This window comes from Haliotis asinina, chromosome 15, assembly GCF_037392515.1.
Source record: "Haliotis asinina isolate JCU_RB_2024 chromosome 15, JCU_Hal_asi_v2, whole genome shotgun sequence".
Classification (NCBI taxonomy): Eukaryota; Metazoa; Mollusca; class Gastropoda; order Lepetellida; family Haliotidae; genus Haliotis; species Haliotis asinina.
The window spans coordinates 38,027,710-38,045,366 of record NC_090294.1 but is presented as its reverse complement, the minus strand read 5'-3'; the positions used below and the strand labels follow the sequence as shown (position 1 = coordinate 38,045,366).

The 17,657-nt window shown below is 39.7% G+C and overlaps 1 protein-coding gene across 1 annotated transcript in view; it reads left to right on the top strand.

The window, feature by feature from the left end:
- Positions 1-173: 173 nt before the first annotated feature.
- LOC137266369 (actin-interacting protein 1-like) overlaps positions 174-17,657 on the top strand; it is a 34,360-nt gene continuing 16,876 nt past the window's right edge. Inside the window, exons 1-7 of the mRNA XM_067801864.1 lie at positions 174-309; positions 5,042-5,163; positions 6,555-6,645; positions 7,573-7,720; positions 11,334-11,514; positions 12,023-12,100; positions 16,268-16,345. Of these exons, the coding sequence (XP_067657965.1) occupies positions 294-309; positions 5,042-5,163; positions 6,555-6,645; positions 7,573-7,720; positions 11,334-11,514; positions 12,023-12,100; positions 16,268-16,345 (714 nt within the window). The 5' untranslated portion in view covers positions 174-293. The remainder of the gene's footprint in view (positions 310-5,041; positions 5,164-6,554; positions 6,646-7,572; positions 7,721-11,333; positions 11,515-12,022; positions 12,101-16,267; positions 16,346-17,657) is intronic.

Below are 17,657 nucleotides of genomic sequence, written 5' to 3'. Positions count from 1 at the left end.
TAATCATGGACAGAGTGGACATCTGTCATCAGCGGAGCGCAATCATCACATCATGATCAGCAATGTAGTTACATTAAAAATAAATATATCCTAACAGGGACAATATTTGATCTGAAATGGCGCGCTCACCTGGGCGACAACCATATATGGTAAAGCCGTACGCTAGGCATGCGCATACATCCCTCGAACGCTTTTGACTCACTTCCGGGAGCACACCGGTCGAAAACACGGAAGAGAGTTAAAGTTTGTGATATACCACATATCTGCTGTCAGATCGAAGAACGATAAGCAACATGTCTGTTTCTCTGAGTAAGTAAAATTGCTGAAGTTTGTTATACCATAGAAAACATGTCCACTGGATGTGCTCTTCCAGAAATATATGGAGGACTATACGCCTCCTCCACGACCACGACTCAGTCCGCTGATACCAAGTCTGTGCTTTTCAAACTGTCGCTGCTAATATTTGAACAGCAGATATTAGTGTTCTTAACACCTTGTATCGTTGACAATAATACTGTCTTCCTGACACGTGTTCAATCCGTTTTCTAAGCAAAATAAGCGACTTGGAAAATATGTGGATTTTTAGGAACTTCAGACAATAAAGGAAGGATAGGCTGCAGGTGCGCGTGATGTTGGAAGACACTTTTGAAACCAGTATCAACAGATGTGGGCAATGGCTCTGTTCTACCATTTTTTTCTGCACAAAACTTTATTCAAGGTATTCTATATTTGCTAACGATTTAGACATTTTAGTGCGGTCAAATCTAAAACTTTCAAAGAGTTGTCTTCCCCTGATGTGAGATTTCAGACCAGCCCATGAAATTAAGTTGAAACGTTTTCTGCCATGTGTCACTTCAAATATGTAGCATTATACATTTGTAACCACATAAAGCAATAAATGATGTACATTGATAAAATGCTAAGAAAGTATGTGTCAACAGATTTACTGTCTGATCTGTGAAGTTACCCCCTTATTCCCAGGTACTTGAGCCCTGCCTTTTAATGCATCAGATTGCCAGAGAACATGAGCATTGACCACTTGTGAAACAACTGACCTGACACTTTCAAAGCAATAAGGTTTTGATCATAGTACATCTGTGAAACAAGTCATTGAATTCCTCCTCATCTGCATTACCAAAGTGGTTAAGTGTACTACTTCTGGATTATAATCTGCCTGCTGAATGAAGGGTGGTGGAATAGCCAAGTGGTTAAGGCGTTTGCTCATCATGTCTAAGGCCTGGGTTCCATTCCCCACATGGGTACAAAAGTGTGTAGCCCATTTCTGGTGTACCCCTGCCATGATTATCCTAGAATATTTCTAAAAGTTGCGTAGAACCATACTTACTCACTAATTCTTTCTGCATGAGACTCGCATGCCATCATTGAACATGAATGTTGCCTAAAGTCCAACTCACCTGTTGGGATTCTGAGTTTAAACTGGCCTTCTGCAACCTGAGCTTCTAATATGTGGCTTCATGACTGCTACTTAGCTGTCTCACACTGTTGCCTAATGCGGGATTCACTGCACTGACAGTAAGTAGGATAGTGCAACCTAGTGTGACAAAAGACTGGGCTATTGCCTTCCAGAACTGTGTAATGAACTGCAACAGTGTTTATACGCATACATTTCAGAACACAGATTTCTTTCCGGTGGTCTGTGTACAGTCTTAAGATCAAATGCTGGAAATTTTTTTTATGATCTCTCAGCAGCAGTAAAAGTGTTATCCAGTAATTAAAATGACATCTCCCACCTCAAAAAATTCTTGTCCATAGGGAACTAAGCACAGAATGTACCATGTTACTAAAACTAGCAAGGTTTATGCAACTGCTAGACCAACACTTCCTTCATTGAATACAGTGCAATTCGTTGGTTGCACATTAATTTTTGACTCACTGTGCGCATGTACAGGGTGTGTAAAAGTATTTCCGCTTTGGATGTATGCTTTACCGATAGTGAACAAAAACACTAAAGAAAAATAATCAAAACAAATGCATGTATATCCTCATACAAATGCAAGTGATCTCAGTTCATTTATGAAACAAAGACCTCAAAATATTTGTGAACAAGCTTTTGCACAAACACATCTCACCACCTCAGTCTTTCCTGCACATCCCCTTCTCACAACTAAATAACACGAGATTCCTTATGCAGTTGGAACCAAAATTGGACACCAATTATTGAAAAGCATGGCCAAATGGATGTATGTACTCAACTATGAATGGTTTTAAGAATGTATCATCACAGCTCTAAAAATGAGAATGCTAATTCTCATTTTACCTGATTTTGAGTGTCTATATTTGGCATAAATTCTGATACACCAAAGAGCATGTATTAAATAGTTTCTGCAAATCAAACAAGCAAGGAGACGGATGGAAGTCTTGTAGATGCTGCTGGTTGGAAATATGTGTAATGGTTTTAGGCTGTCTCATGATAAGATGCCAGTGATAAATTCCAATCCCATTACTGTGTTTCATCAACTGATATTGATCAGGGATTTATACGTTGTATGATTCCTGCATATTTGACGCAACAATTTTGTAAAAGACACTCAAAATATTATATGAGTCAAGCTTGAAGCAAGTTTTATGACCGACCCACAGAATTCGTCTCAATAAAATTGATTTGATAAGCAACAAAGATAGGTTTCGTGTTGTTTTCATTCATTTAGATATTTCTTTAAATTTATGTTAAAACTGTTCAATACTGTGAATAAATCACTCATGATTATTTGTTCAGTATACAGCAGTTTGTAATGACTGAATTAAACAGTGAAAACTATGCTGTTTATTAGCTACCATAGCCATGCAACACAAAATAAAACCGCTTGCTTTTCATAATACACAAATAAATAGTTTTCATTTTCATGACCCCCAAATATTGAAAAAACTCACCATAATAAATGCTGTGAGTCACCATGACACTTTGTTTTCAAAGTCTATGTAAAGCCCTGTTTGAATCCTTTTATGTTACAATGTTATTTCAGTGACATACTGTACAAAAGTTTAAGATCTATTTGATGATGTAAGCCAATTTCCACTTTTCAACTGCTACCGCTAAAAGGAACCATTTGGCTGATCAAATGTTAATTGGTTGCATGTTGTTTACTAAATAATTTTTTGAAGAAAAGCACATGGATGTCATAAAAACTGACAATAACACTTCACACCATTTGTGAAAAATCTGAAACTAACTTACATGTCCTGCTGAGAAATGAACTTGATCATATTATCCTGAAATTATAGATACATCAGGGGTTCAAAAATCCCATTGCCTGATGCCTGGGAAAGTCAGTTTTCATTATTAAGATGCAAAGACATTGTTCTAAGATCTTCCAGCCTGCTATTCAATGGCTTGCAATACTGTGACTGATAAAATGAAATCAACAACAGGGGTTAAAAAGTCCCATTGCCCAACGCCCACTCAGGACAAGTCAGTTTTCATTTTGGGCAATCAGATAACGGTATGTTATTTGTCTGTGGGCTGCCAGATAATTTCCACTTATGGTTACAAACTGCAAATAAACTTCCATATCTGCTCAAAATGTAGCTATTAAATTTCACAATGATAATAAAGTAGAGTTATCTTTCTTTGCTGTTTATCTCTTCTCAATAAATAGTCAACTAAACATTAACATCAATTCCATGTAGATTTGTTCTTTCATAACTGCATTATCATGAGTATGTCATAAAAATTAGCGCAAGAAGAAAATTAGCCATGACAAATTACTTTTAAAATTCACTTGCCCTGTGGAAAGTGGCTTTTAAAAATTTGAACCCCTGTTTAGATTGGTAAAAAGATGCATGACGTTGAACAAGGCTTTCTGTCGGCTGCAGATGTATGGGTATTAATCTTTTTATGTTCATATTGATGAATGCATTCCTAGAAGGTAACAGCCTGTTACTTTACATATAGCCTTTGTGTAATTTGTAGTGTTGGAAATCAGTTATCTGACTTCCACTTTTGAGGAAGTCATGGGGGCTGAGTGGGTTACATCACTGACTTTGTATGCTGGTGATTATTTCGTTGGTAACAACTGTGCCTTTGAATCATGTTGGTATGTATCTGACATAGAAATACAAAGTTCAGGGGCTAGATTTTTGAAGCTCTTTCAGCGCTAAGGTCATGGTAAGTGCTTATCTTATCTCTTATCGTTAAGAGTGCTTCGAAAATCTAGGCCTTGAATCCTAAGTCCATGGTATTGTTGTGACTGATCAATAACTACCTCAGGTAATGTGGTTTGGGACTGTGAGACAGACTGTATGTGATGCTGTTAGCTGCAAACATAGTACATTATTTATCTTGATCGTCTGCTTGTCGTGATCGTCTGCTTCAAATCAGCAACCAGTGAACATGACTATTTTGAGTGAGACTTTGGCATAGTCCTATTCAGAACAAAACTTGTGTTGTGAAAATAATTTCGGTGTGAACAAAACTTTTATGGATAAGTCTCATGGAATAAACAAAACTTGAGGTATGATCAAACCTTGCATGGACAAAACTTGTGGCATGAACAAAACTGGTGGCATTAGCAGCATGTATGGTATACAGGTGATAACACAGCTTGTTTCTGTCATGAAGAAAACCTTTCATGTGATTGAATGAACCATTTTTAGCATCCTTTCATTCTAATTGAGTGTGTGCGAGACTTTTGCTTTGTGCAGCTAAAAGCAATATTCTCGCTATATCATTGCAGAACCAGAAATGGGCTTCACGCATTTATCCCGTGTGTGTCTTTGGTGTGTAGAGCGAACATGATTAAAATAAGTGGACCCAATTTAGGAAAGCTGTCAAACTCAAGTTTAGTCTTATCTGTGCAAGTGGGGTAGTCAAGTGGTTACAGTGCATGCTCGTCACGCTGAAGACCCGGGTTCGATTCCCAACATGGGTACAATGTGTGAAGCCCATTTCTGGTGTCCCCTACCATTATACTGCCAGAATGATGCTAGAGGCAGCATAAAACCATGCTCACTTACTCTGTTCAGGCTTTTAATGATTTTTCCACTAGCCAGCTTAACACTGTATTTTGTCTCTTTTTTTCAGAAAGTTGTTTTGCCACTCTGCCTCGCACAGAGAGGGGTCGTCCTATAGTTCTAGGAAAGGATCCCAAAGGAAAGAACTTCCTTTATTGTCACGGTACCAGTATTTACATTCGTGATATTGAGGTAAGAGATTCACAGGGTTTTACTTGTCTTACAAATGATGGGTTTGAGGGGACCCACATGAGTACATTTTACTTGTCCTTGCTAGTAACATGAGGGTCCTGTAAAGTATTGAAATGATCAGAGCTGTGACGATATAACATAGATAATCATGAAACTTTATTGCACACTAAATATATCGATACTTTGTTTGTATCGTGATATGTACCATTGACCTTAAAATAGTAAATTTTCACTAGAAATTGACAGCTATGTCCAAATCTACACTGTTACTTGATATGATAAAATACATTTTAAAAGAAAATAACTAAGATATATTGTAATGTCTGTTGAATCGAATCGTATCATTCCAAGATATGACAATACACAGTGTATTGTGAATTTTTTGAAATGCCAAACCCAATACAGTAGATGTTGTCTGATTGGTTAAGTCTGTTAAATTTCATCGGGCAGTCATAGATCGCTCAAAGGTTAACTGACACAACCCTCTACTCAGATTTGTTAGACTCCGTAAAGCAGTGTATCGAATAATGCAAAGTCTAAGTTGACTTAGGCTGCAACATGTAGTAAACTTGGGCAAGGTACTAGGACTGTGTCCCGGTCCACCCAGCTATGAATGAGTACCTCATAAAGATAGGAAAGACAGTAGCTTTTTTAGGCATATAGTCACATGACAGGATTTCAGGACAAAAGAGGATTGCACATGCTGCTTTTAGCAATATTCCTGCTATGTCACAGCATGTAGGGAATCGAACCCTTTGGCATGACAAGCGACTGTTTTAACCACTCATATCACACTGAAAAAAAATGACATTGACACAGACGTGGTTCTTAAGGTGAGAAACCGCCAAGTGGTTGCATGAGGTGTATGGTCCCCAGGGAGTCTGGATTGAGACTGATAATACACAAGCTTGACAGCATCCAAAGATCAAGGGGAAAAAATCTTAACAGTGTTGGCGGTTGGCTTTGTACGAGTATGTGTGCAGAAATAAACTGATAACTGTTTAGTTCAAATCTTTTCCACATGAAATGTTCATTACAGCCCTGAACATTTCAGAATTTTCTTTTTTAATGTGTTTCTGTTTTATGGTACTTTTTAAAATTAAGTAGATAATTATCTATGCTGCAAAACATGCTTGCAAAATATTCTTCACATGTGTTTTGTATGACAAATGCAGGTTTCTGTGTTAATGTGAGCACTGTATAAACACCTTGAGCATTTTATTTGTTGTTTAGATGTGTCTGCTATCTAAATATTTTATCATAATAATGATTATTTTGATGTTAGTCAAAAAAAGTTTGATTGACAGTTGGGTATTATTTATAGTCATGTAGAATCAATACACTTTTCATCCTTGATTCTGAGTTTTGACCACCCCACGTATTTCTTTCAGAACCCGTCCATTGTGGATATCTACACTGAGCATGCAAAGGAGACTACTGTAGCAAAGTACTCACCCAGTGGCTACTACATCGCGTCAGCAGGTATGTATAGAAAGGTTTTTGGCTTGCATTTGTTATTGAACACTGCCAATATTCCAGCTATATGGCATCGGTCTGTCAATATTCCAGTCTAGACCAGACAATCCAGTGATTAACATCACAAGCATCGATCTACGCATTTGGGATATAATGTGTCAACCGAGTCAGCAAGCTTGATCACCTAGTCTCATTAGTTTCCTCTTACGACAAGCATGGGTTACTGAAGATCAATTCTAACCTGCCCCTTCACAAGTGTTTTGAATATTTCATTGAAAGTTAAACAGTAATTTTTACTGAAATGACCAGCTTGGAATGGTTGTGCATCATGTTAGTGACTGTCACCATGTCCTCAGAGATACTGGCACCCGGTTAGAATGATTTTCAGCAACCCAGCTTGTTGTTACTATGTTACAGGCGACTAACGGGATCAGGTGGTCATGCCCGCTGCCTTGGTTGACACATGTTATCGGTTCCCAATTGCGCAGATCAATGTTTTTGCTGTTAATCACTGGATTGTCTGGTCCAGACTCGAGTATGTACAGACCCCTGCCATATACCTGGAATACTGCTTAGTGCGGCGTAAAACTAAACTCACTCACTCACTCACCATACTGTTCATAATAGGTTATATCATACCTTCATATATTGCATGGATATTCATAGACTTGTATTGATTCAGTGGGCAGCGAGGTAACTCAGTGGTTAAAGTGTTGTCTCATTATGCCAAAAGCCTAGGTTCATTTCCACATATGGGCGCAATGTGTGAAGCCATTTCTGATGTCCTGTGCTATCATTTTGTTGGATTATTGCGTAAAACTACACTCATTCACATTGTATCAATACAGCATAGTTAATAACTTAATGGAAACATGGTTTTACTTTGATTGTATTCTGCTTGTTTCAGCTGTTGATGTTGTGTTTGACTTGCAGACATCACAGGCAAGATTAGGATTTGGGACGCTGTGAACAAAACTCATATACTGAAGAATGAGTTTCAACTCCTTAGCGGCAAGATTAAGGACCTTGACTGGTCTGAGGATAGCAAAAGGATTGTCATTGCGGGAGCTAGTGCGAATAAGTAAGAGCATTTATTATACAGAGCTTTATTTTCAACCCTGCCCCACCGTGCCTTGCACTCTTCTGCCCTGCCGTACACTCTTCTACCCTACCCTATGATCCATCAAGGTCCGGGATAGAATAAGCTGTCAGCAATCCATGCTTGCCACAAAAGACGACTATACTTGTTGTAAGAGGCGACTAATGGGATTTGGTGGTCAGACTCGCTGACTTGGTTGGCGCATGTCATTTGTTCCCAATCATGCTGTTTGATGCTCATGCCATTGATCACTGTATTGTCTGGACTAGACTCGATTATTTACGGACTGCTGCCATATAGCTGGAATATGGCTGAGTGCAGCATAGAACTATACTCACTCACTCACTACCCTACTCTACCACGTTAGCATGTTATATGAAATGCTTAGCGTTGTTGTTACACTTCTACTAAAGATTCATCTTGGCCTTGCCTTGTAACCTTGCCTTCTGGCCTTGGCCTTGCCTTTTGATGTGGGAATCTTTAGGGCACTCATTCTTTCACTTGAAACTGTTCATTAGCATTAGAATCTGCATCACTTACCCCTTTCTTTGAATGTCAAGTGATATTGCTCAAACAAAGCACCACTCACTCTCTCTTAGTCTCTCTTTCTCTCTGTCTGTGTGTGTGTCTGTGTCTGTCTCTTTCTGTGTCCATCTCTTGTTAACTCTGCGTCTGTCTGTGTCTGTTGGTCTCACACACATATCTCTGTCAGTCTCCTATCTGTTTATTTTATCTCCTCTCTCTCTCTCTCTCTCTCTCTCTCGATCTCTCTCTTGGGCTCCAGATAAGCTTTTGGCTACATGGAATAACATCCATACTTTTCAAACTAATCTATACTTTTTGATACTCACCATATTTTTGAAATATGTGTTTACATTTCAAATTACGTGTTACAGACTGCGACATATTTTTTATTCAGTGATAGAGATAAGACGAAATCCTCCAGATGAAAGATGAAGAATTAATAATGCTAAATTACAGCTAATATCTAATGTAGCTTAATGAAGTTGTAACACATGCCTGCGTCTGTATCCGTTTTGGTGTTTTCACTCTAACAGTTAGGTTTTTAGAAACTTTGCTTGATTACTAGATAAACATTTACACCTCTTTTAAAGCACCGAGTTCATGATACAAATTATCCAGCACACTGATAGCAAACTCTGAAGTAAACATAGTGACATAAATGACAATAGCAATCACATCTGTCATCCTTTTCTTCATCAACTGTATTAACTTCTGAAATAATTGAAGATTTAAAATTTGTCGTTTTTAAGTTCAAATACAACTGAAACAGCTTGATAAGTTCTATGTTAGCTGAAAACTTGCACTTAACTTTTGATAAACATTTACTTTCAAACTTGTGAAAATTGAATGAAAATTCAATGAAAAATAAAATTGTGCATTTCATAGTAACTGAGTGTATTAGTCAATATTGTAACAATATTATTTTGGCAAACTATGCTTAATTAGTAACGCAATGTTCATCACACACCTTTAGTTTGGGATTAAAAGTACTTTGCTGGGATTAAGAAACCCTGCTCCAATAACATACTTTGAAAACTATGCCTGTCACTGTGTTCTGAACAAATATGTACTTTGTAAAGGAAATTGCCCAATTTGTTAGGGAAATGAACCTGTCTTAGTAAGCTTAATCTCTTTTTCGTAGACAAACAGCTAGTCTCTGAAATGAACATATTTTACTGAAAAAAAGTTCATAATGAAAAAAAATAATAAAATGAAATGGAGTCCTGAGACTTTCTTCATTTTCAGCTACGAAAATCTAGACTTGCCACATTTTCTAGACTTGCGTGGGCTTTCTTGGACTGTCTTATTTCCGGTCCTTTAAATTTTCGCGAGTGATGGTCACTGAACCTTTTCGCGCCTTCTTATTTTCGCGAGGTGATCTTGTTACAGGGGTGTCTCTGAATGTTTTTACACGACACGCAGGTGTGTGACCATTGAGCTGTTATAAAATAAACAGATTTGCGAAGTGATCTAACAGCAAATTAATGTAATTGATTTCAGAGTTAATCCTTAATTAGGTGCTAGAACAATGAAAATATAACGTGATTGAGCCATGTTAATCCAGATTAGCCCAGCAGTGACATGTGATTGAGCAATGACACCTGTATTGTTTTTGTGTTGTTGACTTACCTGAATAGAGTGTATGATATATCTATATTATCTCGTGTTTTTATTCTCGCGTCATGAAGTCTGACGCGAAGTTCGCGAAAATTAAACGGTCACAAAAATTTGGCTGTTTACAGTATATACTTCAGGGTGTGTACGACAAACTATATTATTCCTCTACTGAGTGTAACCAACCTTAGTAGGAGGTTGCGTCTGATAACCTTTGAGAATGACCAGTCAGAACATAGCTTACTAAATCGTGAAGGTGGGCTGTCGGAAATACCCTTTGAACTTTTACCTCGAAAAGGTTTATAGCTGAATTGCCAAATCTTTTTCACTCTTGTTAACAGTAATAACACAATGTTTATGGTCGACACTTTCACTGTGATAAACAGTACTTGAAATTTGTACACTCGGCAAACCTTCATTTGTCCCAACTGTTGTGAGATGCAGATTTGTCTGTTTCTGTCTGACACACGATTTTATTCAAAATAATGCATTGATTCTTTCTTTTCTACGTCACAGGTGTTGTTTTTCAGGGTCCCCCCCTAGACACTTATATTTGGGGGTTGGGCTGACTCTCCAAATTTTGGGGGTCAAACAATTTACAAGGATCATCGATTTTTGTAATAATTATTTTTTTTCATGTATATGTCTGTTGTAGTTTATTGAAAGTATATTTTGGGTGAGGTATGGATTTTAGTTTGTAATTTTGGTTTTTGATCAGGTGTGCGGTACAGACGGAACTGTTACCTATATGCCCTTAAGTCTAAATTCTAAAGAATTACTGTGTGTACTTTCGAATCAGTTTGAAATTGGAAACCAATTTAGTTACATTTATTATGTATAGAATTGAATTAGTGTTTGTTTTTAGCAGTAATTCTAATGCATCAGAAATGACACAGTGTCTTATTTTTAGCAAATTTTCACTATATACCGTGTCATATTCGCAGGTTTTTCGTATAAAGGAGAACCCTGTCCCATCGTGATGTTATACTTCCGCGACGGGAATAGCTAATGTGACAAGTTCATTCAAGATTTCACTGGCAATTGATTCTGACTGTGAAACACAACACTTGCCTATTAAGTCATCTAGCAGTCCTCTAATGAAGTTGTGTTCAGTTTCTAGTGTAAAAAGCTGTGATTGTGTGGAAGCTTTTGACCACGCCTCTTGCCTTTGTTGATTTGTTTACAGGACACACAGAAAGCAAACAGCGATTTTGGCTGGTCACTATTTATAGATGGAGCAGTCAGTGAAGGGTTAACAAACTATGACTGGTATTCTATCTGCGTTGTGAATCTTAACTGTGTTAATAAATAGAATTATTCAAGATTCTTTAAGTCAAGAACGTTTTGAAGACAGATTGGCTTGAATTGATATGATACGGAACATGATTTTGACCTATTGGATAAATAGGCATTGTTATTGATGTTGATACATTTGTTTTGCTTTCGTTTCTACCAGGTTTGGAGCCTGCATAATGGCTGACTCTGGGAACAACGTGGGAGAAATAACTGGCCACTCAAAGGAGGCCAACTCATGCTCCTTCAAGCAGACACGTCCATACAGGATTGTGACCGGATCTGAGGATCAAACAGTCGTCTTTCTGGAAGGTCCACCCTTCAAGTACTCAAAGACTCTCAGAGTAAACACACTTTTATCAACAATCGCTGGCGTTGTTAAAAAGTAACGTGAAGGTTTTATCAGCTGTGTTTAAGTGTTGAAACAATATGCTTGGTATAACGTGAGTTATGATTTGTACGGCTGCTTTTAGCAATATTTCAGCAATGTCACAGTGAGAGACAACAGAAATTGTCTTCACATTTTGTGTCGTGTAATGAAAACGGTGACATGGTAACCAAAACTGGTACATGTTCTGGAGCCAATTTCTCTTGAATCACTACTTTGATACTGTAAGAATATTGCTGAACTGATAAAAACCTCACACTCTCACTTCCGTGGTGATGTTTTTTTTGATGATTTTTTGTTAAGTTATTAAATACAAGACATAACCACAAACATCTATTATGAGATTGCGATTATTTTGCTGTTTAGTATATGTGTATGTCTTTGTCTGATTGTTTTCTAAGGTTTTAGAATGTTATTGTGTTCTTCATGTTTACTGTTTTATTACTGTCCTCACTCTGTTTCAGAACCACACTAACTTTGTCAACTGTGTGCGCTATTCACCCTCAGGCAGCGTGTTCATCTCAGGTGGGGCTGATGGAAGGGTAAGTGCATCATCAAGGTTGCAATCGATCTTTAGTTGTAAGGGGGCAATAGGTCAGCAATGATTCACCCAGACCTTGATTTGATTTTCAACCCTCGATTCGATAATTGTTTGGTCGATTATGCATACAAATAAAAACATTTAACTCTTAGCGCTGACCTTTTTAGCATGAAATCCCTCATCAACTTGGCAATGTTGACTAACAACAATTCTCATTGGATAATTATCCTGGTGTCAGCCAATCATGTTTTGCCTTATTTCAGTGCTAGAGAGTCAAAATTACGTTCTAACTGTATGGCTACAATTTAATTAGGTAATCAAATATCAAATCAGAATAGTCATATGGTTATTGAAAATCGAAATAAAAAAAGGTGAAATGTTTCTCGGGCATTGGCGCATCACTTTTATTAGTGGGCGTAACAATTTTTCATTGCCATTTAAAAAAAATAAATTTTTTATTACCTTACCATAGGTCTATAGCATATTACCTCAAGCTTCGCTGGTAGGAGATCTGATGGAGTTGAATTGCTATTCAGTCTTGAATGGCCACCTCACAATCGATGACTGTCATGATACGGAAGTATCTGGATCTCCCCACTACGCATGCGTGCGGACTCCACGAGAATTTCACCTTTACTTCAAGCGCCGTCTGATCGAGAAATGTTAGGGTTGCTAGATTTATTTTTCCAGCTAAAAAGGTTTGACTATACTACGCTGACTCCAATACCGACGCCGATGTCGTTACAGATGCCGACGCCTATGCCAATAGCGACGCCAACACCTACGCCGATTCCGACGCTGACGCCTACCACCCAGACGGGAGGTTGGGCGTATCTCAAGAACAGACAGAGCCTCCGACTAGGGCTCATCTGATGGTCCTGGATGCCGGGGAAGAGCGCATCTGATTACTGCCACTCGCACCTGTGTGCGCATCTCTAGCTACTGATACATTGGTTGCAGAGGAGTCGGCGCCAGGGTCGTGCGCACTGGCGTTTGGAGTGCTGCAGGGCGCCACTGCTGTTACCAGTGATAGAATGAGATCGGGACGACCGAGCATCAGGAGGTCAAGATCCAAGATCCATACCTACCATTGTCTGCTATGTACGATTGGATTGCTGAGAGACTCCAGGATGGACCCGGAACTCATGATACCCCCCACATCCCATGGTGGCTGACACCATATTTTCCCTTAATGAGGACTTTGCTAGGCTATCGCTGAATGCTACGATCAGAGCGCCAAAGGTACAAGGTACATAGTCTCGACTTTGCAGACTCCGGGGCAGTGTTAAATGAAGCCATCAGAAGACTGTCTTCATCCACCATGTATAAGCTACAGGACTCCAGCCTACAGGCCATGGACACGGAGCTGCGGTGCAGCCTCAAGCCTGTCTCAGCTACTGCAGCGATGGCTGTGGATTTAACAGGGCCTAACAAGTCCCGATTGGATCATCTGTCGTCGATGTTTCTATGGCAAGACAAAGTGCTACATGACAGCCCTAGCGATGATGACAGTAGTGCGCAGGATGGGGTTTTTGGATGTTTGCTCATGGCAGGAAGAGTTTAAATGACGTCTTATTAGAACTCCTTTCTCCTTGCATGCCCTCTTCGGGAATGCCATTCCAGGAGTTTATAAGGAATGTGCTGAATTAACGAACGATTTGACAGCCTCGGGGCTCTGGTCCGACGTAGAAGCAAATTGGCACATCAACAATCTCAAGTTCGAAGCTGTGATTCTAGCTGTAAGCCACAGATCGGCCTTTCTATGCCAATCAGACCTCAGACAACGCGACAGTGATATGGTTGAATTTGAGACAGGGGACAGTCAGATCCAAGTCCCTACTGGATCAGATGTTCCGCGTAGGCAGCGTTCTAGATACAAATGACATCATTGCCAGAGCTCGTCATATCCCAGGTTGCAGAAACATCCTAGCTGTCTTGACCAGTGAAGCCGTCCCCGACCGAGTGGATGCTTCACCCGGAGATATTTCGGCTTGTATGTCAGGAGCATGAGCACCCACTGATAGACCTATTCGCCATGACGTTTAACGCTCAGCTTTCAGTGGACATGTCTCCGATACCAGTAGCTTGGGCGATCGATGCTCTGTTGATGTCTTGGGAAGGACTGGATGCGTACGCCTTCCTGCGCCAGTACTAATTCAAGCGGTAGTGGCGAAACTCAAGATCACAGTGAGGAATCGTCTGCTTTTGGTCTCACCCTGGTGGCCAGCAAGGGCGTGGTTCCCAGAATTGTGCTGCCTTGCAGAAAGAATTCCAGGGTGGGATCAGTTGCTGCGCCCTGCCCACAGTCGGACACTGCACCCGGACGTGGTGCGGTTTCGTCTTTGAGCCTGGACCATTTGCAAAGGACTTTGAGGGCCAAGGGGTACTCCTCTCAAGTGGCAAAGATTATTGCCTGGGCGTACAGAGCTTCCACCCGATCACTCTTTGATGACAAGTGGGCAACACTTGAGAAGTTCTGTGCCCAAAAGTCACAAGACCCGCTATTGTCGTCAACCCAATTCCTGGCGGAGTTTTTACGTTATTTGCTGTGCTAGAGGAAGCTCAGAGACAGTACTAATGGGACCTACCTGTCAGCACTGAATTCAGTGTTAGCTGTCAGAAGAGATAGGAAGGTCTCCAAGATCCCCGAATTAATTGCTATGTTGAAAGCGTTCAAGCTGGAGGACCAAAAGTTCCGGCCACCAGCGTGGGACCTTGAACGTTGTCCTGCAGCATTTGAGAGGTCGCCCCTACGAGCCGCTGAACAGGGCATCATTTGACAACTTGACATGGAGGACAAGGTGTTTTTGCTGGTGTTAGCTACAGCGGCGAGAGTTAGCAAAATTCACACGCTGGATGTGACTAGGGTTTGAACAGACCAGACATGGTGCTGCACACTTGGGCCTCCTCAGGGATTTAATGGTGAAGAACCAGCTGCCAGGTGAACCAGAAAGATTATTTACCATCCCGCCTCTTACTGCCTTCAGTTCCTGACATTATGGATGCTTCTGGTGGTCCTCTACAGTATTTGCTAGCCATTACGTGCAGGACTTAGTGGTGGAAGATATGGAGGGGCTACAGTCTTTCAGACCATTAGTAGTTGCACAGCAACTCACACGTCCTTCTGCCCTATAAGGTACAATGTACCGTACCCCTCCGGTGGTTAGTACGTGACCTACTACTCGGATTCTCGTTCCAGTTGACCTTCGGACCATTAGTAGTTGCGCAGCAACTCACACGTCCTTCTGCCCTCTAAGGTACAATGTACCGTATCCCCCCCGGTGGTTAGTACGTGACCTACTACTCGGATTCTTGTTCCAGTTGACCTTCGGACCGAGAAGTAAAAGTGAAATTCTCGTGGAGTCTGCGCATGCGCAGTGGGGAGATCCAGATATTTCCATATCATGACAGTTGTCGATTGCGAGGTGGACATTCAAGATTGAATAGCAATTCAACTCTGATAGATTTCCTACTAGTGAAGCTTGAGGTAATATGCTATAGACCTATGGTAAGGTAAGTATTTAAATATCTAAAATATTTAGATTTTAACAATTTTGACTTTTCCGCGTCCCAGTCATCCACTTGTCCACTTTAAGGATGACTAACGGTGTCACTGAATCTACAACTCCTCAAAACGTGGCTAAACTTTCTAAGCTGTATTTCGTAGAGAGAAAAGGAAAAATGTGTTCCTCCCTTGTCACTTTTTTTCTATCAATAATTTCATAAAAATAGTCCTATCCCTCTCATCACCTTTGAAAAAATGTGCCCGAGAAACATATATTTTTTTTTTATGAAGCCTAAGCGGTCAGATTTGATTTTTGATGAATCAAACCAAATTGTTGCAGCCCTACAGCAACTAAAGGGATTGTGAGTACATCATGTAACCACAATGTCATTGTATCCCATCTGCGTAGGCCCATGATGTCAATCATCGGAGTCAGTGGGGTAGCCCAGTGATTAAAGAGGTACTCGTCACACCGTGTACCGGGTTTGATTCCCCCATGGATTCGATTCCCCCATGGGTTCAAAGTGTGTACCCTATTTCTGATATCCCCTGCATGAGATTGCTTAAAAAGAGCAATCTTGTGGTGAACTTGTCCCTTTGATGACCTGGGAGATGTTTTTGTTTATTTTTTGTCAGGACTTGACGGAATGACTTTTGTTCCAGGTATATATGTTTGATGGCAAGACTGCAGAAGAAATTGGGGAGCTGGGAGCTCCTGCCCATAAAGGTGGCATCTATGCGGTAAGATCATCTAAACAGGGCTCCAGAGAAATTTTAGAATTCAGGAGTTCATACTCCTTATTTTACGCATGTGTTTTGTTTCATTTAAGCCCCACAGCATTGCTACTCATGTAAACATGTCAGCAAACAATAAAACAATACTTTTTCAAATAAATACATCCGTAAATGATTCTAAAATCATTCACCATTGCTGTGGTTCAAATGTTCAAAGTTTTCTGATTATTTCCTACCATAGTATGCTTTGGGTTTTTTCCAGTATATATGCCGATCCAGCCATATCTGGAACAATCTTGTATTATCTGGAGCAATCTCTTGATATATATCTCAATGCATAGTTGAACTATCACATGCAAATCCTGCAGTCGACCGGATCAGTTTCGTTAGCAGTTTTAATAGAACTCCATAACTGCATCCATGCTAGGCAAGGAAACTGGACTTCTACAGTCAGTTCACACAGGCTTTAAAAATCCTGTAATTTGGACTTTTTACCATATAAAGGCACTTAATTTGTTACAGCTTTAAATTCCCCAATTGGCAGTGATTTGCCTAAAGAATGCCTGATATATAGCAAAATGTGTCATGTTTTACGGGAAATAAATACATGATGATAATACCTTTCAAAGACAGTGGGTGTTAATTAATCTCCAGTGTAGCAATGCAGCTGATAGTTGTTTCTCTCTGATGGTCAGTACTACATCTGATCAACTTTGTGTGTAGTTGACTACATATGTTATTATCCTGTGTTTCTATAAATCCTTAAAGGCACACTATCACGTCACACTCCTAAAAACAATCAATACTGCATTTCTCTCCATTTTCTGATATTAGCTATCAGCCCCCTGTGAAGCTACAGTCTAGTTTATTCCCCTAAAGTATACGTATCAAGATTACAATATGAAGTTAAAACATTTGAATGAAGAAATGCAGCTTTCCGTGAAATCGACTCTTGTGCCCTCTACTGTATTTTAAGCGAACCCCTAAGAGCTATGTTCCTTGGAACAATCTTTCCGAATAACGTACAATGTAACATCTGACAAAGGCCAAACACTGACAACATCAACAATATTTTTTGAGTATGGAGTTTCAGTAACATGCCATATATTGCTGTTTGGAAGCTGCTCACCTCGAAATTTCAATTAATGATTACTCTTAAGAGATACTAAGTCTTTTATTGTTTCAATAGGAAGTTCACTTGAGTGCGTATGCCCCAATATATATGTTATAGACCAAAATATTTCTTGAAAAATGTGTGACATTGTGCCTTTAATATAGGATTAGGCCTTGAACTGCACCTGAAAAGGACCTAAATTTG